Source organism: Dicentrarchus labrax, unplaced genomic scaffold (assembly GCF_905237075.1).
Source record: "Dicentrarchus labrax unplaced genomic scaffold, dlabrax2021, whole genome shotgun sequence".
NCBI lineage: Eukaryota > Metazoa > Chordata > Actinopteri > Moronidae > Dicentrarchus > Dicentrarchus labrax.
In genome coordinates this window covers 19,561,778-19,588,691 of record NW_026136708.1, presented here as the reverse complement: position 1 = coordinate 19,588,691, position 26,914 = coordinate 19,561,778, and the positions used below count along the sequence as shown (strand labels likewise).

Sequence of the window (26,914 nt, the reverse complement as noted above, 5' to 3'; positions counted from 1 at the left end):
ACCAAGATGTCCAAAATAAACAAAAAATAAACGAAGAAGTAAAATATTATACAGAATGGGGCAGCATTGTTCTTCCGCCATTAAGCTAACTGTGGAGTTGGTCACTAAGTCGGCTCAACAGCATTGAAAAATGGGGAAGGCAGGACAATGGCACTGTTGTCACATGTCACGCCTCGATTGCATCCAGCACGTCTACATGTTTTCTACAAACCAAACATCTGGTGTTATTCCAGTTTTATTGCGTTTCACTGAAAACTAGCAAAGCCAGTTTGTCCACCAGAGACAACCGAAAGAAAAAGTGTTTTAAATAGGTGTAAAGTTTTAAATGACCTGCCAAAAGCTTTATGTAATAATTGTACATCTATTCAAATGGTAATATTTATACTCAAACACCCCAAAAAGTGAGTTACTGCACTCTGCCTTCAAACTGCCCCCATCTTGAATAAGTGTAACCAGTGAAGGCTGGCTGTGTTTGCAGAGTCTCTGAACACCATCAAGTGGTACCTTTCAGCAGTGTAGGGCATCATAATACAGGCTGTTATTAGATACATTGGATGGTTTCATGGAGAAACTGGGAAATAACACCATTACAAACAAATGATCTGAATACTGGTCAGTTTGCAGCTAACTCATAAACAGTGCCCTGACTGAAGATGAAGATGAATACAAATTGCTTGCCATAACATAGGCCTATTTGTTTGCTTACAGGCACACCATGCAGTTTTCTGGTTTTGTCAAACAGTTACCCCTAAAGTCGCTGCGGGCGCCACCTTTCAGACTTGCATTGCTGGTTCTGCCAACGGCGTCCCTCTCCTGCTATACTACGAGTTTGTTTACAATCAAAATGACTTCGAAGCTGTTATATTAAGGTAAAAATCTTGCATAGTGTGCCTTTAAATTATTATATTAACAACACAATGTCCTGTTTGTTTGGGCACTAAAACATGACTCAGAAATATGTTTTTTTTTCTTCAGTTTATTATAGTTGCAATTTTTATATTTTTACCTATAAAATAGAATGTAGTTAAGATTTTGGCCTGTAGGTTTTCTTGATGTGCATACTACTAATAATAATATATTTTTTAATTACCTATAAAAGTATTATTTAGAGAGGTTAATGGTCATAGATTTTAATTTTCCATTATTCCCCTGCTGCTGCTTCAGGGATTCAAACAAACACTAACTTCATAGGAGTTAATTTTATTTATTTATCACAGAATCTTTGAGATGTTTTCCACATATAAAGTTCAAACCAAGATGTCCAAAACCAACACAATATATAAAGAAGTCAAATATGATACAGCCAATGTACTGTATGTCAGGACATGATCCTAATGTATAACACAAAGCCTCCAGGAGCACTGCAGCTCTCTGCAGCACCGAGGCACAGTGTGTACTGCATCTGCAAATGAGCTCATTCACTCCTCTCTGTCATCCCTCATAGAAAAGAAAATTACATCCTCATCTTCATCGTTTACATGATTTCTCTCCGGAGAGCTCAGCAGACCGACCAGGCTGAACAGAACCAACACCAGGTTAATTAAAACTTTGCTTTTCAAAAAATAAAAATTAAATAAAAAAAACATTTGCAAAGCCACAAATTAAATTGATCCATAAAAGTGTTTATCATGTTGATTCTCTTATCAAAACATCTTTGTTTGCTTCTCATCAGTTTGGATTTGTTGATTTTAGTAAATGTTTCAGCTGATTTAAACATATATCAGCCGAGTACTTGAATAAGGTGTCACATATGAGCTCAGTCAGTTGAAATCTCTGCATCTGACCCTTCTGCTACCCGTAGACGACATATTTAGTGTTCAGTAGTTTTTCCAGGCTTGTATCTGGAGCTGGCGTCAACCGGTGGTCAGCTGGTGGTCAGCTGGTGGCTACGCGCTCTGCACAGCGCTCTGTGGACTCGAGGACTCTGCAACGACAACAGCACCACAATGACATAAAACAATTAACATTAATAAAAAACAACACATATCAACTGATCACAAGATGTATTGGTGTTACTGTCAGCCAATAAGAGACAAGAGATTGCAGAGTGTAACTACAGAAATATGTTTGAGGTTATTTAGATACAGTATCTCCATTTATACACATTTATACAGCCTGTTTCCGTTGGGAATGTTGTACCATTACTCTGCCTCGCCATTTCTTATTTTTTTGGCCTTTTTTTAATGGATATTGACAGGAGGGGTAGAGAGAGGGGATGACACGCAACAAAGGAGAGCTAACCAGGCGTCCCTATTTCTTATATAACTAATGGACACAGAATTCGGCGGCATTGTTGTTCCTCCGATAAGATAACTGTGGAGGTGGTAACCAAATCAGATAAACATCTGCTGGGATGCTGGGACGCGCACTGTTATCACACCTCAATTGCTTCCAGCATACAAACAGGTTATCTAAAATCAAACACGGTGGCAGTATTATGCCAGTGTTGTTTGGTTCAGTGTAAACTAGCAAAGCCAGTTTGTCAACCAGAGAACTGAAGGTTTCCCATGCTAGTCAGTACATGTGTGCAATATGAGCAAAAAATCATATCCCAATATAGTTAAGTTCATATCCAGAGAATCACAATGTAGCACATTTCCAATAATTCTATGGATAGTTTATATAAAAAGTCCATATGGAAAGGCCTATTTCTTTTAATATTTTGAATTACTAGGGCACTACCCTAGGAAGTATTGCTATAGAAAAGTGGGAGGTTAAGTAGCTTTTTCATGGATGGCCAAATGAGGTTGTGTTTGAAGGTGGGACGTCAGGGACATTTAGGACATATTATTTAGTCCTCTAATATAGGCCAGCATACATCAGAGAGAGAGAGAGGAGAGAGAGAGAGAGAGACACATACAGACACACACACACACACTGTATATAACTAATATAATGTTCATATAATAACGTATATATCTTTGATATATTGTATTGTTTTTGAATACTCTGCTTTGGCAATATTGTTTTTAAAAAACTTTCATGCCAATGAAGCCCATTTAGAATTGAATTTGAATTTGAATTGAGAGAGAGAGAGAGAGAGATTCGGGGATCCAGCGCCAATTCTCCGCACCCTCCACTGTGTGAAAGTTTCAGATGTGGCGAGGGGGGAGATGTCGCTCCGTCCCTGATCCTCCTCTGGAGGTAGTATCAGGGACGCAGGATACCACAGCTGTACGTGGAGAAGCGTCTGTCCTCCTGTCTGCCCGAAAAGCAGCGTCTGTCACCGGCGAAAAACTCACGGAGTGTTAAAACATTCTCCGTCTTGCGAGTGAGGGAGTCAGACAGCGTCCAGTTTACTGCTGATGATTATGTATAATTATGTAATTTAGAGGGAAAAACGTAACTTCGTCACTTCCCAGGATGTTTGGTGGGTCAGGATCTCAGTGATTGGCTCTGGTGCGCAGGTGGCTATGGTGGCTGTCGTTGCCAATGCTAGCGGAATTCTAAATAATTTATGAAATAATTTATTAACGGTATCTTTAGTCCAAACAAAGCTGACGTTGCACACCCTTAAACCACACAGCAGCCATGTTGAAACTCTCAGGTCAGTCTGATCCTGATCTGCAGAGATATTTGAGAGACACACACACACTGACAGACAAAGATTTCTTGCTTTATAGATAGAAGATAGATATACTTTACAAATAAAATGTTCTAACTTGTATTTGATTATTTTTCTTCTTTTAATAATAGAAAATATGAAATATGAATATCTAGGCTATAAAAAGGTAGACAGGAAACACTTTGTAGCTACACTTCCCTACAAAGACTGACTGCAGTAACTACGTGAAGGTCAAACTGAGAAAAATGTCTTTCAAGTGTTTTAAAAGTGTAACGTTTTAAATAACCAGCAAAATGAGTTATAGATATACATGTTATAATTGTACATGTACTCGTATGGTAATATTTATGCTCAAAAACCATGACAGCTGATTTGACCCCAAAAATTTAGTAACTGCCTTTGTATTGTCTTTAATGGTTCTAAAGCAAAAACAAAGTGCAGCAACTACGATGTTGTTTTCATTTAACAAAAAGTATTTTGACACTGATTTTGTTATAATTGTATTTAACAGTATTTAAGAACTCAACTTATGGATTTGTGCAATAATTTTTACTTTAATGAAAAGCAGAATAATTTATTTTAAAAAGTAAATATATAGAGTCCAATTTTATGTCCGATTATTTGACTGACGTTCAGCTCACTCTTCATCTGCAGCTCTTCCGACAAGACTTCCTGCTGTTTCGTAGCATCAGTGGGCAGTTTTTGTCCGGATGTCTGCCTTCTTCTGCCTCCCAACCACATTCACTGCAGGCCTGAGTTGCTCAGAGCTGTCAAGAGTGGTCTTCATGAGATAGTCCAGAGGTGTGAATTACTCCTGATCCTGGGATAGTTTCACCCACATGGTCCATGATCCTCTCCTGAATTTGATCTCTGCCAGGTGAAGCAAATACTTCAGCCTTCAGGACTCTTTGAAGCTGGTGTTGCTGTTCTTTACTGCTCCGTATGAGCACTGGTGGTTTGCAGTAAACTCCTTCTGCATCAGCTGCACATTTACATCACTCAGGAGTAGAGTGACCAGATGAGAATGGGTGAAATATGAGACAGGGGAGTTTGAGTTGAATTTAGAGTCTTTATTGTGGTGACAGCAGCAGCTTGTTGAATGTATCTCTGTTATGTTTAGCAGCACTCCAAAATACACATAAACCAATATGTTCAGTGCAGCATGTTCCAATATTACAACGTCACCAAGTCAGCTCCAGTCTCCCAGAACACAGACAGCTCTCGTTTTAGTTTGCTCTGTTACTATTAACGCTTCATTTCCAGGACAAAAAAAAAGGATAGGATTCTGGATTTGGGACAACTGGTCACCCTACTCAGGAGGTATCTTAGACTGGGGGCGTGTTCTCATCTATAATGGCTAACTGTCGGATTTAATGATTCGTTGTGTTTGTAACTTAGGGAGAAACTGGCTTTACTGGCTGGGGCAGGTCTTCCATGGTGTTCTTTGGGGGATGTCGAGCCTGATGGGGAGCTGTTCCTGATGACTGCTAGGATGAACCTGTCATTTTTTGGATGGTATCCCAGAGTTGTGAGAAAGAAGGTCTTGCATACCTCTTGTAATTCACCCAGGTCATCTCTAAGATGGTAAGATATTGACTTTTTACGTCTGCTGGGAACAACAGATGTCAAACGTGCAATCTTGCGTTGAAAGACCCTGTTGAGAATGAATGTTACCTTCCTTTGGGTGGTCATTTTCTTGTACGTTGTGTGCTCCGCTTTCCTCATTTTTTCTGTTATTTTGTTCCAGCATTTCTTCCGACATGTTTGGCGACATGGTTTCTTCTGCTTGTGTTTTTTTCGGGTCTGCTGACCTGGTTTCTCCTTAGGTTTATGGGGATGGGTGTCCCTGTCAAAGGTATCCCAGCCCTCCTGGTCTTCACTGAACTCAGACGTATCTCCACTCTCCTGGTCTTCACTGAACTCAGATGAATCAGGTACATCTCCAGGCTTAAATTCAGCTTTAAGGGATGCAGACAGTTCATCCATCGTCTGGCTGGCTGGAGGAGCTTTCTGTACTGCAACAAAAGAAGAAATAAAAGAGTATCAGTATCATCATCATCATCATCATCATTATCATTATTATTATTATTATTATGATGTTCATCAAAAGAACCTACAGGGCAACATCTCCACTGATCAATATTAATTACATTTATTTTTATACGCAAGAACAATTAGGCCTATGGCCAAACTAATGTATGAGTAGGCCAGCAATAATAAATACACTTACAAATAAATTGAAGAAAAGAAAATAATATTTCTGAGTCATGTTTTAGTGCCCAAACAAACAGGACATTGTGTTGTTAAGATAGTAATTTAAGCAAACAATATGTTATGGCAAACAATTTGTATTCATCTTCCTCTTTAGTCAGGGCACTGTTTATGAGTTAGCTGCAAACTGACCGGTATTCAGATCATTTGTTTGTAAGGGTGTTATTTCCCAGCTCCTCCGTGAAAGCTTAATTTTCCGGAAACCATCCAATGTATCTAATAACAGCCTGTATCAGGATTCCCTACACTGCTGAAAGGTACCACTAGATGGTGTTCAGAGACTCTGCAAACACAGCCAGCCTTCACTGGTTATTCTACCCTGGCACATCCTGTTACACTTGACACAGGGGCATTTTGTTTCATTATCAACATTTATTTTTTTATTATAATATGGGGAGTATTTGTCAAGGGCAACATTTCAGAAACAGGTATTACAATACAAACAAAACATTGTTTTGCCCTCCAGGTTGATTGGTCAGTTCACAAAAAGTGACAAGTGCATCGACTTCGAAAGTTGAACATGGTTCAACAAAAGGCACTGAATAGTCAAACCTCTATTTCTCCCACTGGGATCAATAAAGGAACATTTTCTCTCCTCTCTTATCTTAGTATCTAAACAGCCAAACCCAAACCTCGCTAATTAATCCCTGTCGGATTCCTTCTTCAGCTGAAGAAGACTGGTATTGAGGAGGAGGATGTGGGTTGGTGCAAAATCAAAGTGATGACACATCTCTCTTCAGTCACACAAACAGCCAAACAAAATGTAAACAGAAATACATTATTCCCTAGCAGCACAGTTGTGTTGCTCGATGGCAGCTAACAGCACAGCAAATGAACATAAGTGTGCATGCTCACTTAGTCTTGTAAAATACAACAGACAAGTTGTCTGTCCTTTAAAAATCGGCATTGTTGTGGATACAAGGAAAGAGAAAATATAAACTCTCACGCACTTCAGCACTCAGGCTCAGCTCATATTCTTTTACAGAGCTGTATGATTCACATGAATTTCTGATTTATCTGGTAAAATGTTTTTTTACAAGTAGTTTTTGGTTTCGTTTTTGCCAACTATAACCGCCTGGATATGGACAATATCTTCTCGTCGGACAATGATGAGGAAGAAACTGAAGATAATGTTGATGCTATCAGACAAAGAGAGAGACCACTCACATGGCTGTTAGATCGTTGTGGGATAACTTGATACATCATGCCTTTATTTTTTATTTTCCTCCCATCGCTGGCTGCACTAACATTGCCAGGTGAACAACAAAACATAGATGACACGGCATTGACAATGACGTTACGTTACAGAGGATAAAGTTACAGCTTTCAGGCAGCTAACACTAGCTAACTAAACATTGCCTGTAAGTCAGAAAAACAGCGAGGCTGACAGGTATTTTATATTGTGATTGCTAGTTTCTCAATGCTTAATGTCATTGTTACTTACCATACTCTGGGTATTGTCTTTTCAATGCCAGTTCCATCCTCTTTCCCCTGGATAGTGCCATCTCAAACAGATTTGTTGAGTGAGGTTAGAAGGGTAGAGCGCAGAAACTGCAGGTAGGATCCCAAAGCAGGCCGCAGTATATCGTGTTTGTTTAATCAGCGCACAGTGACTTCATGGTTCATCGTTTCCACTGCACGGTGTGGCTCCACTCGTCTCACTTGAAAGATCTTCTTTTTTTCCCCCATTGGCAAAGATTTTCGCCCCAGTCAAGTTTCCAAGCGAGCTGAGATGATACTAAAAGGTGGAGTGAAAATACCGCTGTCCACTGATCAGACAGGGAGAAACGTCACTAACGAGACACGGAGAAACCAAAGTCGTTTCATCGCCCGCGCTCTGATGTACGAGTCTTTTGTCTTGCTGCCTTCAGCCTTTTCTCAGCTTTGTCTCCTTGCTGTGTCAAACAGCAACATAGCGAGATTCATATCCATATATGCAGTGTTCCTGTGTTTGTGCCACACGTTGAACATGATGTCAGCATCACTATGCCAATCACCTAATAAGAATCCCACCTTGTTGGAAACAAGGCTAGAGACCCACTCATTACCTTGTTGCCCTGATTTACATTAAACCTAATCTGCAGATCTTGTTATAATTACACATGATTGACAATAATTTGAGCAGATAAAAGATTGTTAAATTGTTGAAGAGGTTCATTTTACTTGTCTTGTGAGACTTAAAATCTACCACTCTGGATATCAACATGAATAAGATCGATAAATATCTGACGCCTTGTAAGTTTTCTTTATACCTGTGTGCAGTGTGGCTGTCTTTATTCGGCTTTCCTCCAGCGTTAAGAAGCAGCTGTTCTTCTCTCCAGTCGCGTTTCCTGTCCCGATATCACAGGTCACCACCATAATGGGACCCTTCTCCCCCTTCAGATGGATCTGGATGCTGTCCTGCTTACACACACACACACACACACACACGCACGCACACACGCACACACACACACACACACACACACGAGTTAACCAAATGATGTCGCTTTTATTCCGTCTACCTCCTGAATGTGTTACTACAGGAGAAGATCTACATGTAATACGATCTGTAATATCAACAATGTCTATATTTAGCTGACAAAAATGTATTTATTACTGTCAGATATGTTCTGGAAAAGTGCAAGAAATGTGTATTTATCTTTTTGAATCAAGTTTTAAATTCTCTACTCAGATAATGTCCTTCCTACTTCTTATACTGTCTTTGGTTGTGTACCTCTTTGGGTGCAGGAACTTCCAATTTGGTTTCCTCTGGAGCTTTGACAACAAACACCGTCTGCTCCTGGAGGGCAGGGAGCCGGCTGACGTCCTCGTAGGTCACGTAGGCCAACGTGAAGGAAAGGTTAAAGAAAAACTTATTTCATGCCTACTGTATTAATCTGATGAGTTATTCCTGCATTCTTGTCTGTCTTGGTACATAATGTTCCATATTAATCTGAGGTATAAAATACAATGTCTAATATTGTTGGACAATAGGAGGAATGTAATAAGAGCTGAGAATGGATCTAGGGGTTCTGCTCATTTAAACCTGCAATAACTGATGTTTTGACCACTTGGGGGCATATTCACTAGACTTTAAGCTTTGTTTTGGTCTCCACCAGTTCCTGAGGAAAGTATCTTGCACTTTAGCAGCTCAATGCTCCACTATGTTCTGTCTCCTGTTTGGTGCTGGGACAGGAGGCAATAATGCAATGATAAGCAAAGACACTGACGTTTAAAAGTCATTATGTGGGTTGTATGGGCTCTTAACAAAATCAGGTTATGAGAAGCTCCTTGATTCAGGGGCAATAAATGATAGATGGATAAATGGAAATCCATTCTAAAAGTCAGGAGGGTCTAGATGACCAGCAGTGCTACTGCTCCTCTAAGTCTGATGTGAAAGGATATGCAGCGTTTTCCAAGTCATCGGTCATGTCGAAGAGCTGCTGAGCGCAGCTTTTGATGAGGCCGTCCAGCGTGTCCTCCACCAGCTTCAGGTTGTCCAACTCTCTCTGGAACTTCTGCTCGTTCCTCCACAGAAAGTTGGAGATCTGACTCCTTCCTCTGGATGGACAACAAAAAAGCAGGTATAAATGAGATCATAAAACACACAAACATAAAAGAATAGATGCACAAAGAATATCTTCTCATCTGTTCACTCACATCCACTTGTATCTGCTGGTCGACTGCTTCTCGACGAGGCTGATGCCTTCCAGGACGTTGGTGATGTCATAGACTCGTCGCCTGCGGATTTGCAGGCGGCTCATCGCCTGCTGGATGTCCACTGTGCTGTCTGGAGCCGCCAGCATCAGCTTGAGGAAACGCTGCGTCAGCATCCCCAGGGAAACATCTGAATACAACACGATGGCCAAAGTAAGCGCTTTATAAACCTTTACTGTTTATGGTTTGCTTATCTGTGTGGTTTTTAAACAGGAATTAACGAAAACCAAACGGTCTCCCGTCTTCCAATTCAAACTTTTTTGTCTTTTTTCTTTTTACTCTCAAATATTGATACAAATATGCAACAGCTCCCACTGCTGCTAATTCACATGAAGTGTCCAAACTATCTGCCACTGCGGTTTGTGCTAACTGATGAACGACAGGAGAACTCACCCTGTCTGGTGACTTTCTTGGTCTGAACCATCTCTTTCATCTGATGGAAGATGATGCTGGAAAGAAAGAGACAATAAAATGTTAGTCAACTTTAAGTTAAATTTGTAATTTCTGTTAAAATACACAGTGTGAAAACAGGAGTTTTTTTTACCCAGTTGTCCTGGACTCTGAGGTCTTCTTGGCTCCTGGATCCTGGAATTCAGAAAGTCCAAACAGAGCAGGTTAAAGCTGTCATTTAAATAATTGGTCACAGGCATGTTGTCAAACATTTTGATAATGTCTGACGTGTTTGGGTTATTACGTGTTATGTGCTTTGTAGAATCATTACAGAGAGATCTTCTTTTGACAACCTTTCAAACCTTTTCTACTCATTTATGTCTCCAACTTACATAATCTGTGAATCACTTTTGGTTGCATTTGAACAACTCAACTTCAATATTAGAATATTATAATAAAATATTTTTACTAGAAGAAAATTTGCATCCATATATTCTTGGAAATAAAATGCAATTGTAAACGGGCAATGTGGCCGTGGTTTTGCATATCATGTTGTAGCGCTTTGTCATATTTCTGAGTGATAACACTTAAGTTGCAGTTAATGTTGGATGTTTTACAGTTCCACATTTCTTTCTGCTACACTGATATTCAACTGATTAGACTGACAGGAGAATAACAACATCAGTATCAACACGTAATCAATATGAAGTGACAAGAAACTTGAGTGGAACCTCCTTTGTGGTACATATGAATAAAGACATACAGAGAAGTTTAATATAATGTGAGTCACAAAAGAAAATATAATGGTAATATCCTGACCTGCTGTGGTGGATCCACTGCAGCAGGTTCTGGTGCAGGAGGCTCCACACAAACAGGACCATCATCTCCACCTTCGAAATCCTCATCATCATCATCATCGTCGCCGCCGCCTGTGGCCCACTGATCCTCTTCCTCAGATGACTCGGCTCCCCAGGGGCTAATCATGCCCAAGGGCCCATCCAGGCAGGCGGGCATGATGGGAATGGCGTCGCTGTTGACCCCCTTGGTGGAGATGTCCTCCGGAAGGAAGTGGTCTTCACAAATTAAATGCTGCTCTGTCGAGTCCTGCGTGTCCGTCTCCCTCAGTGCGGCCAGCCATACCTGAACAGAGTCATCAGTGTTAGTCTGCTGCATTCTTCTACACTGGATGTTTACAGATGTTTATTGCTTACTGACTTTCTGATTAAAGACACAACAAAGCACCGAACTCAAAGCTTTGAATCTTCCCTAGTTTCAAAAACACCACAGCAATGTTTTTCTGAATCCATATCTCAAATTATTTCTATGGACCTGGCAAACACAATTCAAGTCTCGATGCATCACAGTAACACTTTATTACCCTTCCTCACTCAAAGCTGCATTATTATTTATTTAAAAGACTATAAAACATCACATTACTCCCAAGTGGTGACACAGCTACAACAAGCAGGGACTGTTTTTACAACTCTCCTTGGTGATGCATTTAAGGACCGTCCAAAATCAGACACTTGAGAGTCACAGCACGTAACCAGACGCACGTCCTCCTACAATTTTATCATTACATCATTTATTTTAATAAAATAAAACAGATTCCAATGCTCTAAGTTAAATGACTCAAAATTAATAAAACAATCCGAGGAGAAGGAGACATATCTTGCTGCCCTACACACACACACACACACACACACACACACACACACACACACACACACACACACACACACACACACACACACACACACCACGTCCGTACCTTAACTCGTGCCGGGTCTTTGGGGAAGTTGAAGAACCTCTTCGGTGGTCGGCTGAAGATCCCCCGGTTAACGTGAACGGTCGCCACGCGGTTCGGACACCCAGAGACAACACACTTCACCATGCTAACCGTCACTCCTCCGCCCGGACCGAACCAGCCCCCCGGTGGGGCGAACGGTACACCGGAGCCCCGTTAATAAGCCTCTGAATTCAGAAAACGACCGCCACAAGACAGCGACCCGGTTTGTTGTTGTGTTCTACGGTTGCTTCTCGGACCGGAAGGGGTGTGTTTTTGACCCGGAAATACAACAATGTAGGGAAACAGCGTTGGCGCCAAATTTGCGCCCTCTTGTGGCCACATTGTGTTTTGTGGCTGCATTGTTTGGTTTTTTATAATTATTGTTACCATTTACATGTTTATACATTTAAATTAAATTCTGATTTACTGATTGACCTCTGCTACTTACAAAGGCAATCTAAAAAATATTTAGTTTTAAAAAAAAAAAATTTAAATACATGTTTTAAACATCCTTCCCTTTACAATTATTGAACAAAAACAGACTTTTCTGCTGGTATCACAAAGAGCAGCAATAGATTATATATCAATACAAATTCTATAGACATCAAAATTGAGGTATTTGGTCAAAAACATGTTGATATGGTATTTGTCAGCAACTAGAATTGAAATTAACAGCTACCCTGCAAAATTTAAAAATACATTTGACAGTAATGTTTTAAAAATAGATGTATTCCCAAGTGAACGTTCGTTATTAACTTTCAATTCAACAACAAGAACAGGTCGTAAAACAGTGTTGCAACACAAGATTTATTCAGAGCAAGAGATGCCAACACCAGCATGATAAAAATTGTACAAACTTCACAAGTCAAATTAAAATATCACGTAGCAACTCGTGACCTTAAACATACAGCAAAAATACCAACAAAACCCATGCCATGTGGTAAGAAAACTGTTGTTGAAAGTTTTGCGAGTAACAGAGAAAAAGGGGTAAAAGGAGAGAAAATGAATGTTGTATAAAAACCCCTTATCAATGCACCGCTGAAAAGAAACTGTAACATTTTCATAAACTGATGATTTCACAAATATTCATATGGTTTTCTTTTGCATTCTAGCATGTCACATGTTAGTGTTGAGATTCTCTATGTAAATAGTTACAGTTTAGCTTTTACATCTGATATTACAATATCTAGTCTATTGACTGTCTTTAAGTGGCAGAATTGTGCTTTAACTCCCATTTCCTTTGTTATCAGTAAGAATAACTGACTAAATAAAAAATACAAGCTGTCAGTCTATCTAATGCAGTAGTTTACTGGCAGGAAGCTGCAGACACAAAGCTTTGGACAGAGATGTGAAGTCAGGGAATGAGGCTTTGCAGCAGAAGTCCAAAAAGAAACAAACTTTAAAGGAAAACTCCCCATTAGCTGATACTTTTCCCTTCCTGTGGAAAACTGGACTGATAGCAGAGAAATGTTTCAGTCATATCAAACGGTGGGTAAACACGAGGTTTTAGGGGTCCCGAGTCACCAATCAAACGGTTGGGATTTGGTTTATAGATGGTTAACTCTAGATTTACCCCTTAAATGTTTTCACAGATATTTTCCACGCAGTCTGACATTATCACATTGGAGCTATATGAGGCTTAAATTGAGTGAACGTGTGTAATTCAAACCCAAAGTGGCACGTTTTAATGCCTTTTTAACAAATATTCTTGATGTACTTACTCTTCTGATGTAAATCTTACAAATTTTATATATTTGGAAAGTTCAATTTAAAGGGTAAGTTCACCTAAATGACTAAATTAAATATTTTCTCTCTTCCACCTAATGGTATCTAGCCATGCAGGTAGTTTTGGTTTTATTTGAGCAGTTTTAGAGATCTGTCTATTTTTTCTCCACTCAAATACAGTTGGGGGTAAAGCAAGTTTGTTTGTTACTGTTCCAAGTCTTCCAAGAAGGGTGTCTTCTTCTTACTCTGAATAATACATTTACCTTGGTGAATGAGTTTTTAATCAAAACTACTACCTATTCAACTCATGGTCGCTTTGAAAACTAGGGATGCAGCTGAACTCGTGCGATGACAAAATCACGAGAGAATCCTTTTTGCAAGACGTCAAGCTATGTGGTTCGAACCAATCAGCGTCCTCTGAGGAACTACTGTCAGCTACGGCATGAGCTACGAGATGTGACTGTTTTCTTGAAAAAAGCTATGGCAGCCGAGGGTTAGCGTCGATGCTGCTGGCATCAGTTACATCAGAACTGGAGAGTATTTCTTTGAAAAATAACGGCACTGAAAGCTGAATGGAAATGGAGCTTTCGCAAAACCCTTCTCATTTCACAGCTCTGTTTACAAGTTGTAAAAAGTCGCTTTTGGAGAGAGAAACAGGTCTCATGTTAACCAATGCAACGATGCATTCATGTTTGTTTGTTTTTTAATTGTGTTGTTGGTGGTTAAAAACAGCATTTATCAGAGTTTTTTTGTGTGGATCAGAATTCTGTTTTTGATATGTCTTTTAAAATGGATTTGATGTTAAAAATAAACTACAGCAGAGGGGGTTAACAGAGTAAGGGGACCAGAGGGGGAGTTTTCCTTTAAATAACAAATCAACTCAATGCTCCAGGTGGCTTTCAAACAGGAATCACCAGCACAAAGTCTTGTCAAAGTCACAGTTTCCACAAACTCGCTGTACAGTTTTTGCTTCATTTACCACGTGATAATACTTTGACATACTCCAATAAAGTGCATGCATGATCGACGGTGTTCAGAAAACATATTCCATCAGTGCTGTGATTTCAGACTGAATGTCATCGTAAGGCCGATTCAGATCAAATACTCAGTCGGTAAATTCAGTGCACAGACATCGCGTTACGACTGCTGGCTCTAGTTTTCATTTATCTTTTCAATAACAATCAAAAGCTAATAAAAAAAAGTGCTGCTTGGTCATCATGTCGTCTGGCATCATGTCCCATTGTGGCTCAGACAATAAGATGCATGATTGGAAAGACGTTTTCTACAGGACGAGTGCAATATACAATGACGGATGGGGACGTTTGACCCTGTAAGTCCAGTGGAGCCGTCAGCCTTTAGAAAGGAAAATCATATCTACAAATCCTTTCGTCTGCCAAGTGCCTCTTAATCGACAATAAAAACATCAAAACATGGAAACAAAGGTGTCCCTGTGCAAAGTCGAACATGACAGAACCAAAGTCCTTTCACCCGCGTCAGATTCCTAAAACATGATTGTAGTAAAAGGTTTATACAAAACGCAATACATTTATAGTTAGTAAAAAGATCTATCAGCTCTTTGCTAGTTTTATTCATAAGAAATTGCATATACCCAAACATTTTTTTTTCATATAGATTGCATCCCATATCTAAACAAACGATTTAATATTATCATACCAATATTGCTGACACGTTGTCCTATTAGCTAGTCAAGGTTGATGATTAAAAAGAAATTCAGAATGGCAGATTGTCTCCTACATTTTCTGAAGCCAAGGGTCTTCCCGCTTCGTTCTTCGCATGAACAAAAAAAAGCGACAGAACAGGACAGTTTGAAACGAAACAACTCCGAAAAGGGGGATGATGGGATTTTGCACCAGTAAGTTTCCGTGTCATGATGTTTGAAATCTTCTTGCTTATAGCATTGGTTCTTCTTATAATTTTAGCCAAAGATTTACAGTAATAATAGTGTCCACGCGTTCCACTTTCAAAACCTTACAAAAATGAATGAATTCACATCCATTTAAACGACCTCCAGCTTTACAGCTCGTGAGAGAAGCCTTTCGAAAATGATTGCTCTTCACGTTCGCAGCTCTGCTCCCCGTTAAACCCGTGACGCCCAGTTTTTTTATGTATGTAAATCGCATTGAAATTAAAAAAAGAAAATGATTCAAGCTTACGATAAATAAATACATACATATACACTAGAATGTGCATACATTAGCAGCTATAAACAGTACATCACATTATATTAGATCATATGAAAATGTACAAAACGTGAATGTTTGTTTAAAACGTTGGTAATTGTTTTTCAAAGCAAGGCAACAACAATCAAAATAATTTAAAAAAAGAGATACCCATGGAGTTGAGAGCATAACAGCAGAAGAAATAAAAGAACTATGGTAGATTACAGCAGCAAAAAACAACCAATTCCCTTCTTTTTGACTTTTTTTTTTTGTTGTTTTTGCTTTGCATTTGTTATTTTGGCCTCTATCAGGGCTAGACCTGGATACCCTGAACGGCTTGTTTGATGTTCTCCAGCAGCGCCTTGTTCTCCGGGCTCTGGTACTGGTCCTGGTGAGTGTACATGTCTGTCAATGTACTCACATAAGTGTCAAAGTTCTGTTCATTCATTGGCTCCTGTGAGGGGAAAGAAACCCATGAAGAAACAAACAATCAGACGGATAAGAGGAGGTGTGTATGTGTTTACAGACAGTCAGTATATTTCCTACAAGACATTGTGGGAAAGGTTTGGAAGACAGGCAAACAGCAAGGGAGGGAGGGAACACTATCAGGAAAGCATGGTTCAGATACACAAACTCACTGAAAAAGTCCTTTTTATTACATTTTAATATGATAACTAACATCTATACTTCAGCCTGTGAAGGTCTACGCAGTGCAACTCCAAACCATGCAAAAATCAGGAGAGGGATGGTTAGCTTGTGGATAGATGGAAGATTAATGTTTAGCATATGGAGACAAAATCAGGATGTTAAAAATCAATGGGAGGTTAATGGGGAGATGAAAGAGACACAACTGGTACTTCAGCTTAGCCTAGCAAAACTGGGAGTTTGGTCGTTTAAGTGTTTCTGAGAGACCGAGCAGCTTCGGCTTCAACAACAATCTTATTGGTTGAGTTCAACCTCAATGGGCAAAGCAAAGAAGCATTGAGTGTTTTACTAAGTTTTACTGTACATGTGGCATACCTCAGGGCTCGATTTTAGGCCCAGTTCTTTTTAACCTGCATGTGTTTTCTGAGCCCTAGACACTGTCTATATTAGACGATTTCAAATCTCAAATATGACAAAAATGACACAATTACATAGTTTTACACTCACCCTTAATAGTATCTAGCCATGCAGGTAGTTTCTGTTTTATTTGTCCAGGTTTTGAAATATCTGTCTATTTCTGCCCTCACCCAAATACAATTGGGGGTAAAGCAATTAAGTTTGTTCGTTGCAGTTTTGGGGGAAAATGAGCAACATCCCTCTTCCCAGAAGGGTGTCTTCTTCTTACTCTGGATAATGCATTCATCTTGACGAATGAGTTTTTATCAAAACTATTTCCTGCTATTTTCCTAACACATGGTCCCTTTGAAAACTAGGGATGCACAGATCCGATAACCTTATGAGGCATCTATAAAATGTAAGGAATCTTTATTTAATTTTGCCCTGAGTCCCTTGACTTCACAGTATGGCCTAAGATCACCACTTCTCTCAGCTTTCCTTGACAAATTAAACTTTATTTCACTGCATGCAATGTTTTATCTGTATTTTTTTCCCAACAGAATTTGAATTACTTTAGTTTTTATTTATAAATCTATTTTTCATTCTTATTTACATATACTTGTATTATGACTTTCTTTGCCAGTTACCTAACTTGCACCAAGTTGCAGTGCAATCACTACACTGTTTAACTCAACCAATCAGATTATTTTGATTCCAGAGCAGCTCTTCCTCCAGGTTTGTGGATCTAAAACTATTAATAGCAGAACCAGGACTTCATCTTTCATTTTGATTCCGAAACAAATTCCTCTTATTGTTGCTTTTTCATGTGAATCTGATTTGTATCATATAGTCAGAGGTCCAAGTCTCAGAGGAGACTCGGATGTCTCATTTTTAAATTACCTATTTCAGTTAGACAAATTATTTTTAAAGACATCTTCTCAAAGCTTCAATAGCCCCAGTACTTTCTCAGATATAATCAATGTTTTTTGCAAAAGGTATCAAGCCACATCAGATGTTTTTTGTCAGGAACAGCCGCAGGTAGTTTCTGTCACTATTTAAAAAGATGATTACACTCTTGTATACTAAATGGATAGTTTGATGTGCAGACGCCACAGTGGGCTAAAGGAGTTATAGGAAGGGGAGGATGACAGTGCAGAAGAGAAGGATAATTGGATAAAGGATAAATGGATCTCTTACTCTGGGAGGCATCTGTAAACAGCAGTTATGCTTTACTGGGGCCTCTTTCTGTGGCAGCGGTCTCTACAGGAGAGGGTGTACAGAGAAGTCTATTAGCCCGCTAGACACACGGCGGTGGTCACAAGGCTTCATAAGCTACACCGGGAAAAAAAACACACAACGTCCGCCTTAGCAAGTCATTCCCCCTCCGGCTCTGTTCGCACTGCAGCTGAAAGTTTTCTCAGTGTTATCGTACTTAAAATAACAACAAGACGATGGAAAGAATAGTGTAATTTATTTAATTCAACTCGAACTGGAAAATAACTGTAGTAGAAAACTGTAGAAACTAAAATGGACAAACATGACATTGTTTGTCATTTTTTACTCTGCCAATCAGAGTTCTTAGCTCACGTATTGTTATAGATATATCTGCAAAGCTTATGTCCTACAATACAGATACAGATTTGACCACCAATCTGGATCTGAGAATGAAGTCCTGCATTGGGAACAAAGCCTTATTTGGTGTTTTCCGTTACAATAACGGGAAAAGTCTACCAATTCTACTGTTTTTTGATGTGAAAATATCCACTCTGATGCAAGATTCAGAGCTTGTTTTATAGGGGGGATGAAGATCAGATTGCTTGTTAAGACAGACTTTTTTCTTGCAGTGTGATATGAAGCGATCCCGCACATGAATGGAAGAACAGGAGGCTAATAGTCCAGTCATCAAGCAACTCGGGTTCATACTGTTTAGAGAGAGATTATCCAATTAGCCCCAGTCTTCTTTCTACACTGAGACAACATGACGCCAAAACAGCCACGAGCACTTCACTCAAACTGAAAAAAGACGGGGCTGTTTCCTTATGTGAAACTCTGTGAGGCGTTGTAAAGCACAGAAGAAGCACAGCATGGACTGCTGGGGGAAAAAAGAAGGTGGCGAACACAAAGAAGCAGATGAGGAAAAAACCTGAGTGTCGCTACAGAAAAGGCTGGAGACGACTTTAACACCTCACTGGATTAAAATCGCGAGCAGATGTTAGCTCTCCTCGGATTACTTCAAATCTTTACTGTCCCCCAAACAGTGTTTAAAACAAAGCAGGAAACTAATTTAGCACATTAATTATGAGATTATGACAAACATAGAAGCTCCAAACTCCGTCATATAGAATGATGAGTAAAACTAAGCAAAATGAAAAAATAAAGCTTGGTGTTCTGCGAAAGATCTCAATCTTAACACATCATTTTGTCTATTATTTTGTTCTTCAATGCAAGAAAATAGGACAACAGTCATGTTTGAATGTAATAATGATTCCAAAGACAAAAGTTGCAAAAGGAGAAATTGATCTCACCAGCAGTTTTTCCACTTTTTTTTTTACAGAATTACTTTTTAAGAACAATACAAAATTAAAGAGAAACTAACATCCCTCTGGAAATGTGTGATTTTGTGATTTTGACATCGCAGGAGTGAACCAACATTCAATCAAATCCTTCATTGTTTACAACAACTAGTTCGGGTCAATCCTCACAATATTTCTACCAAAATAGTCAAATTGCAAATTATAGATTGTTCTCATTAAATAATCCAATTAAGAAGCACCGCTGAGAACCTCAGGTCAGACTAAATGAAAATAAAACAAACTAACTTCATTCAAATACATTACAGCCTGAAGCCTGTTCAGGGGAAGAAGCTGCTACCTGGCTGAATTCAAGGCAAAAACAAAAAGCTACAGACTATTTCAGGAATGAACTTATAGCTCTTATTGTGTAGGTAGGTTATTGACCAATTACCTACCAAAATAAAACTTTAACATTTAATTTCTTAATTTTGTGAGTCTGTCTTCAAAATATTCGTATTAACATAAAATAAGGTTTCTTCATGTGATACTGAGATAAATTATCCTAAGGCAAATTCTGGATACGAGAAAATATTACTTTCCAAGCTTGTAACTTTTGTTACTGTAACGGTTCTATTGAAGCTATAAAAATATGAGTCGAACAAACCAGCGAACTTACCATGTGTGGAAGCTGGATGTTAGCTAAGCTGTTGATGAGCGACTGGCTGAGGTTGGCCAGCTCGTGCAGCAGTGAGTCGTTCTGCTGTTCGATCACCTTGTTCTCCTCCTCGATGGACTTCAGGTTGGTCTCCATGGTGGTGATCTGCATGTGAGGAAATCAATTATAAGCATGTGATTGTTTTTCTTTTTTTGGTAGACGATGAGGGAATGAGTGAAGGAGATGCATTAAACACTGTAGTGACGTCGTGGTTCACGGTCAGCATCTTAACCACTGAGTTTGAGTCAGGGAAAACCCCCCCCCGAAGATTTCACTTAAGATTGTAATTTGTGTCACTCCTAACAGTAAAATATCTGCTGTGACCTTACTGGCAAGAGGCTCCTTGGGTATAGCTGTCAGAAAGAAATGGAAATATGTATATGAGTGGAGATTTGTGGGGAAACATGCTTTTGTCATGTACAGTATTTGACTGTTTTTCGTTCATGTAACAATAGTTGTCATTATTGGAGATATTTTGCTTTGGGATTGATGTATTCTTTTCAGAAAGTTAATAGTGTTTTTAGATGTTTATCACACAGGGAAATATGGATAATTAACCTGGGACTGTTATTTAAATATTGTCCATTTGAATAAAGTTGTGGTTTGCAGTCAGTGTGCAGGCATTATTCTTTTCATCCAAAAATAATATGTTCTATTTTTGCAAACTATACTATATATAAAGTAGAGAAAATAGAAAGTTGGTTCTCTAATTTATTCAAAATAAACTCTTAGTACTCTTACTTACATGTTTGTACATGATTCTTGTTTAAGCTGTTTTCCACACCAGCAGATATCTACCCAAAGTCTGAATGTATTTCTGAGACAGCAAACAGAAATCATCTTACTTGTGTCCTCAGTTTTATCATATCTGACTCCACTTGATTGTTGGACTCGTTCAGATCTTTGATTTCTTCATCCAGCTGTTTGATTTCTTCATCATTTTCGATTCCTGAAACCAAAAACAACATTTAAATTTGATCCAAATAAGTTTTAGTTTTTATCGGTTTTGGGTTAGGGTTTGGCTCTGACCTTTGCTTGCTCTTTGCTTGATTGTCAGCATCTCCACACTGCTCATCCTGGCCTTCTTCATGGCAGAGGTGGCGCGGGGACAACCGGAGAGACTGGAATAAAACACACACACACACACACATACATTGACGACGGATGGATTGTGCAAGTTGATTTTAATTTTAGGAATGTAATAAAAGCAATGGCAGTCTGTCAGCGTCAATCAATCTACATGTGATATGATTTGCAAATTGTTCATTCAGAATAAACACTGAGCTGAGGATAACAGTAATAATAACAAACAAAAACAAAAAAAACTGTTATACAGTTGAAACAGAGTGACACAGAGCCACGCCCACCTCCGATGGGTCAGGAAGCTCCCGCTGACGTGTCCTGAGCCATCGCAGCCTGGGGTCGGGCAGCTCATGCCGTCTGTCTTGCCAGATTTCCAGACAAACTGCGAGCCGTTGACGTAGCTGTCCTTCTGCCTCTTTGCTGCCAAGGGGCATCCTGATGCGCTACGGTGGGAGGCGTACTTCCCCGTCACGTGACCCTGTCCATCACAGCCCGGCACCGGACACCTGAGAGGAAGAACAAACACAAGAAAACACAGACAAAGTGTCACATTGTCTGCTTTTCCACACACATCATCCAAGTGTGAATGGCTGCACAAAACTCAACTGGTGTTTGGCCGTGATTTTCACTTAATTTGGTGTTCAGTACGCAAAATGTCACACACCGCTTATGCTGAACTGAATCAACAGCTCATGTAAACAAAATACTAACAGCATCCCAAACAATATCAGAATCAGAACTGGGGTTTACTGCCAACTAGATTGTCACAGGCAAGGAATTTTTCTTGATATTTTGGTGCATAACAATTAACATTTTGAGAGAAAACAAGATAAAAAACAAGTGCTGTAAATTCAAGAACATAAATATTAAAAGGAAACATTTACATTAGGAAATATAAAGCAGTATAGTACTATTATAAAAGAGAATATGTACACTATATGTGTTTTATAGACTAATGAACATGTTTCCCGTGACTAAATACAGAAAGAAAAAGGTTCTTTAGTGTCTTTGCCAACACTTAAAAGCTGTAAAAAGATTAAACTAAATCTTACCACAGCATCTTCACCACCTGCTGCTGTTTGATTATCAGCTGATAGAGATTAAATGTCATACCTGTCGCCTCATATGCTGCCAGCACTCCATTTAACCAGCTCAACTTTTAGTTATTGGGCTAAAACAAGAAAAAACGTTGGTGCAGTCTTATGCAAATCCATATCCATACACCCCCACCCCCACCCCTCCAAGGCCTCCAGGCCTCCAGGCCACCACGGTGTCACCATGAGCCGGACAAACACCTTTCACTCTGAAGATGACACCACCTCAGCTTCCAGACACTCTGCTTTGCCTCCTGCATCCCAGAACGCCCTTCGCAGTGACATTTGGGCTGATTAGAATGAGCCAAAGCGACAGCGGGCCGCTCCCCAGCCGAGCTCAGGTTAAGCTTAATTATAGTTTCACTGTTAATGATGATGGTGGATGGAACAGAGGTGGCAGCAACAGCTGGCTGCAGACTGACACCGGCTGAACTTTAGATTATTCACAAGGTCATATTGGCTTAACATTATGGCTCTGCTTTAACAAAAATGTCAACCGCTCACTTGTGCTAACCTTTACTGGACTCGGCCTGCTGGGAGCGGGAGGTGAAGTGGAGGACTGACCACAGCTCCTCTCTAAAATATTCCCTCCTAAAGTTAGAAAGGTCAGCATTACACAGGCAGCATTTTAAGAGAAAGTAGATGGATGGATCTGTCAGCAGCATGACAGACTTCCCTGTAATGTGGCTGCTATGAGCTCTATTTGCACACTAGAATATATGAATCTTATATTTATAAAGTTATAAGAACTGTATTAAACACACAGCTCAGTAGGTTGATGCAAGGTGCAGAAGTTTTGGTTCTGGTTTTACAGCCACAACTTTAATGTTTTAGTTCACTCTCATCAACCTCTTTTCCAGCAGCAACAGGCAGCTGTTTTTAGAGGAATAAAACCTGTACACTACCAAACATCAGAAAAGAAAAGTTAGAGGCTAGCTGGTGAGCATAATGAAGCATCTAGCAGAAAAGAGCCAGATATGTTTATTAGGAGTTAGAAAAGAGCTGAAGGGGGAGTGAATATTTGACGTAGATTTGTCAGATTGCCAGAAACATTACTTCAAAGTGGAGCCTCATGTTGCTCAGTGTCTGTCAAAATCCTGGTGGCAGAGTTTTGGATGAGCCGCAGACAGGAGAGGGATTTTTTTATTGATGCCAGAGAGCAAGAAATTACAGTAATTTATCCAACTAGTTATGAAAGTAAGAATCCAGACTTTTGGTAAAAATAAATGGTCTTGATATGTTTCTGAGATGATGAAAGCGCAATTGAACCATTTATTTAAGATGTTTGTCTAGGCTGAGGTTATGATTATATTTTGATCTGTGAAACAAAACACTACGATGGGTATAAAGGTGAGGGGGCAAATTAAGTAATTTGAGAGCATAATTTGGTCAATTGAGAGAATGAAATAAACATATTGAGGTAAGATTTCTCACACATCTTTAAAAGTTTCTCTTCACATTTAAGTTATGCAGCCTCTCAGAAACCTTACTTGATTGGCTCCTGGTCATCCTTGTCCTCTTTGCTGTGGAGGATCTTGATACCGCTCTTCTTGGCTCGTGGACAACCGGACAGACTGCAGGACAGAAGACAATTTAAAAAAAAGACACATAGAGAGAAGTACTGTATATTTTTGTTGTAGTTTGATTCATGGCAGCAGGCAGCGTGGTTACTGTACCTCCTGTGGGAGGCATAGTTTCCAGTGATGTGTCCAGATCCATCGCAGCCGGGGGTCGGACACCTGAGGCACAAACACAACAGCAGTGTCACAGGAGGTCAGGATACTGAATGAGCACTGTCTTGTACTTCAGGCTCCCATTCGGACTCCAGACTGCACAGACTTAGTTTGACTTTGTAGACTTACTTGAGTTCTTGTGCGTTGGTTGCCATCATCCCGCGGATGTTCTTGTCGGCCAGCTGGCAGCTTGACAACCTGCAGGAGGAAAAGAGACACAAATTGAATTTTAACTTGTGAATCTCGTATTCACATTAAAAAATATATTTTTTAACAATAAAATTTTATTCAGTGACTTGACTTATGCAATGGTTTTTCCTCAATAAAATGCATGTGAAGTTGGCACTGAAACAAGTGAAATGACGTCAAACTGGAGGCACATTTTAAGTAAATGCTACTTAGTAAATTGATCTTATTTTTTCCAGTAGAAGAGAAGAGGGAGAATAAGGTGAACAATACAGGACCCACGTTTCTCTGTCCTTATTTCACTGAGCTAAATAATAATGTACATTATGATCAGGAAACAGTTTGCTTTTAAAGGAAACATTTTTCTCTTTCTTTTTTACCTTAATATGAGCAGCCAAAAATAAAAAGAATAATAAAAACAACCTACACAATTACTTTCTACTTCTGGCCACTGCATTCTGTTTCTAAATTTGCAAGGTTGTTATTTAGTTTCATTCCGTCCTCTAGGTCTAGACTTGTTTTTGTTTTGGGCTATGTTAATACTTACTGAATGTCTGCAAGGCCTGTTTCCAATAAAGGGGCAATAAAGTGAAGTCTGGTTGGCTTTCAGTACTTCTAGACATCCTATAACAATGTTGTGTTAATCAGGTTTAGAGTCTTACGTGATGAGCTCCTTCTTGCTCTCCTTGCAGGGCGGGTACTTGTGGTGTTTGGGGCTGGGCATGGTGACCTCGGCTGGGTAGCGCTGCTCGTCCAGCAGCTCCTGGAAGGGATCCAGCTCGTCGCTCTGGTGTAGGGACGAGAAATAAGCAGACTACAACATATCACTACTAGCTCTATGTAAGCATATTTACACAAAGTGCACTTCTACAACGTTATGTTTCCCTTTCAGACACAGGTGATACCTTAGCATTACAGCAGTGTTTATTGTGCTGCACCTATAAAATAAACCAATACATAAATACAAATACATTAATTAAGCAGGTTGACCGTCAGAAAGTCATTCAAAAACAAGAAACTTGTTCTAATTCTAGTTACTAGCTAAATGACCAACACTGGCTTGGTGTTTATTTGCTACATCAGAGTGTATTTTAGCAGCTTTTCTGATGATCAACATTAAAATGTACACAGTTCACAGTTCCATATGGACCTTTGAAATTGAGATGATGATTGATCTGCAGCTCTTCTTAATGTGTTTTGTAGTTTTTTCCTCCAATAATGCATGTTTTGTGGCAGGTATCTTAATAACAACAAGGAATAAATGACCCTATAATGTCACTATCTACTTTAAGCGTCACCTTTGCCTCAAGGACAAGGAAACATTTTATTTTGATAACAAAATAATAAAGTCATGATCTCAATTACAACTAAAACGACAAGTCGATTGACAGAAAAGTAATCGACAACTAAACTGAACTTAACTTTAAATTAAAATAAATAAATAAATGAGTTCAAACGTGAACCTGGATGAAAGTAAAAAATCCTCCTTAACAGAGAATGTGAAACCTATTTGAGTACTCTATGTTATTAGAATTTTACATGTAAAGAAATTACAATCGGCTTTTTTTTATTATTATTAATTATTTTATTACTTCCTGGTATTTTAAAGACCAAACAAATAATATATAGAGCAAATGAGAATAATTATTAGTTATAGCCCTAATCACAGCTAAACCTCAGCTTCCGTACTTTTCTGGTTCAGACCAAAGAAAAGCTGCATAGGCCATAAGAAGAAAATGTCCTTGGAAATAATGTGTTGTTCAGTAAAATGAGCAGGAGTACTTTGATATATTATTATATATTATTATAATTATTAACGACAGTCGGACAATATCACCATTATACAGTGTTTGGCTGAATTTGAGAGCCTGTTTTTTTCTACATGTTGTTATATCTTGTGTTTAATGTTAAACCTGTGACAATAAAGTAGAAAAATGTAACATCTTTTATAGCATGTTTTCTTAATAACCAATTATTAATCTGTGCATTCATTTAATCTGCATGCCAAATACTGTAAAAACAAAATTAGATTATCTCAAAAGTAATAAAAATCATGCATTGTAGATGACAAGACACAAGATGAACTCATCTGTGAGCCAAGTTTATCATTTCCAATATTTTTACCTCCCTTGTGGCGTCTGTTAAATCAACTGGAGGCGAGAATACACTCATTTCCTCCTGCTTTCTCCTGCCCAAACTGTATTATCTGACTATATTGACATGTGGAAATGCTTCAGTGAAATAAATCAGCACCAGTTAACCAGTTCACACTCCCTCTGCACCAGTTGGACAGAGTGAACGAGAGCTTTTTTGTGGCTGTGAGCGCTGCAGTCTGCTCTGCAGTCCACACATCACACCTCCTCAGTCGGGAGCAGAAATCGTTCAGGACTGTCTGGAGAAAATCCCATCAGCCAGCGGGCTCCAGGCTCCAGCCTCCTCTGCAATGTCGTGCTTCATTAACAAACGCAATTACTCTCCTGATTAAAACCTTTCACTTCAGCGCTCTGAATCCAACAAGGCAAATGTAGCAATTTGCTGCATGGATTGCTCTGTGTGATATCAGATCTGTGAGGATTTAAAGCGTGCAGATGATCTATCATGTTTTACTTATGTATTAGCGGTGTAATTCAGCATTTTAATGCACCGTGCTCGAGCTCCTGAAGCGTTCATTCAGAGAGCTGCTGCATCTGAGCTGGCGCAGTGCCGCTTTTGACCACATGAGAGCGCACTGAGCCTGCTGCAAAGATGGCTGCATCCATCACCATCAAATCATCCAGGGTTATATTTAAAACTCCTACTTTTACTCCTACTCAGAAACTTAAGAATAAAAGATACTTATCAAACTTCTTTTGACTTAAGAATGCTCTCAGGTTTAAGAGAGCTCCAGAAGTCTCACATTGGTTAAGAAAGCCTGTCTTTGGAGAGTTATA

At 39.3% G+C, this 26,914-nt stretch overlaps 2 protein-coding genes across 15 annotated transcripts in view; both read right to left on the bottom strand.

The window, feature by feature from the left end:
* Positions 1–1,188: 1,188 nt before the first annotated feature.
* On the bottom strand, positions 1,189–11,984 carry e2f6 (E2F transcription factor 6). Of its 4 annotated transcripts, XR_007885572.1 has the most exons (10): positions 11,697–11,984; positions 10,745–11,065; positions 10,080–10,120; positions 9,929–9,984; positions 9,479–9,665; positions 9,225–9,379; positions 8,553–8,668; positions 8,089–8,236; positions 4,207–5,580; positions 1,189–1,924 (listed from the first exon to the last, which is right to left on the bottom strand). XR_007885572.1 is itself a non-coding variant. In XM_051408410.1 (9 exons), exons 1-9 carry the CDS (start codon positions 11,817–11,819, stop codon positions 1,887–1,889), a joined length of 1,185 nt encoding a protein of 394 aa, XP_051264370.1. In that variant the 5' UTR covers positions 11,820–11,984; the 3' UTR covers positions 1,189–1,886. The 4 variants fall into 4 exon arrangements, 3 of the variants coding, with proteins under 3 accessions (XP_051264370.1, XP_051264368.1, XP_051264371.1); XM_051408410.1 differs by lacking the exon at positions 4,207–5,580; XM_051408408.1 differs by lacking the exon at positions 1,189–1,924 and having other exon boundaries at positions 4,100–5,580.
* A 518-nt stretch (positions 11,985–12,502) lies between these two features.
* The window catches only part of myt1la (myelin transcription factor 1-like, a), a 67,984-nt gene continuing 53,572 nt past the window's right edge, over positions 12,503–26,914 (bottom strand). For 6 of the 11 annotated variants that reach the window (XM_051408384.1, XM_051408388.1, XM_051408382.1 and 3 more), the window contains 10 exons: positions 24,647–24,798; positions 23,928–23,996; positions 23,742–23,804; positions 23,556–23,639; positions 21,250–21,477; positions 20,918–21,009; positions 20,734–20,837; positions 19,850–19,993; positions 17,858–17,920; positions 12,503–16,073 (listed from right to left, as the gene is read on the bottom strand). In XM_051408384.1, the coding sequence (XP_051264344.1) occupies positions 15,933–16,073; positions 17,858–17,920; positions 19,850–19,993; positions 20,734–20,837; positions 20,918–21,009; positions 21,250–21,477; positions 23,556–23,639; positions 23,742–23,804; positions 23,928–23,996; positions 24,647–24,798 (1,140 nt within the window). In that variant the 3' untranslated portion in view covers positions 12,503–15,932. The remainder of the gene's footprint in view (positions 16,074–17,857; positions 17,921–19,849; positions 19,994–20,733; positions 20,838–20,917; positions 21,010–21,249; positions 21,478–23,555; positions 23,640–23,741; positions 23,805–23,927; positions 23,997–24,646; positions 24,799–26,914) is intronic. The other 5 variants (XM_051408389.1, XM_051408383.1, XM_051408390.1 and 2 more) reach the window with 3 other exon arrangements.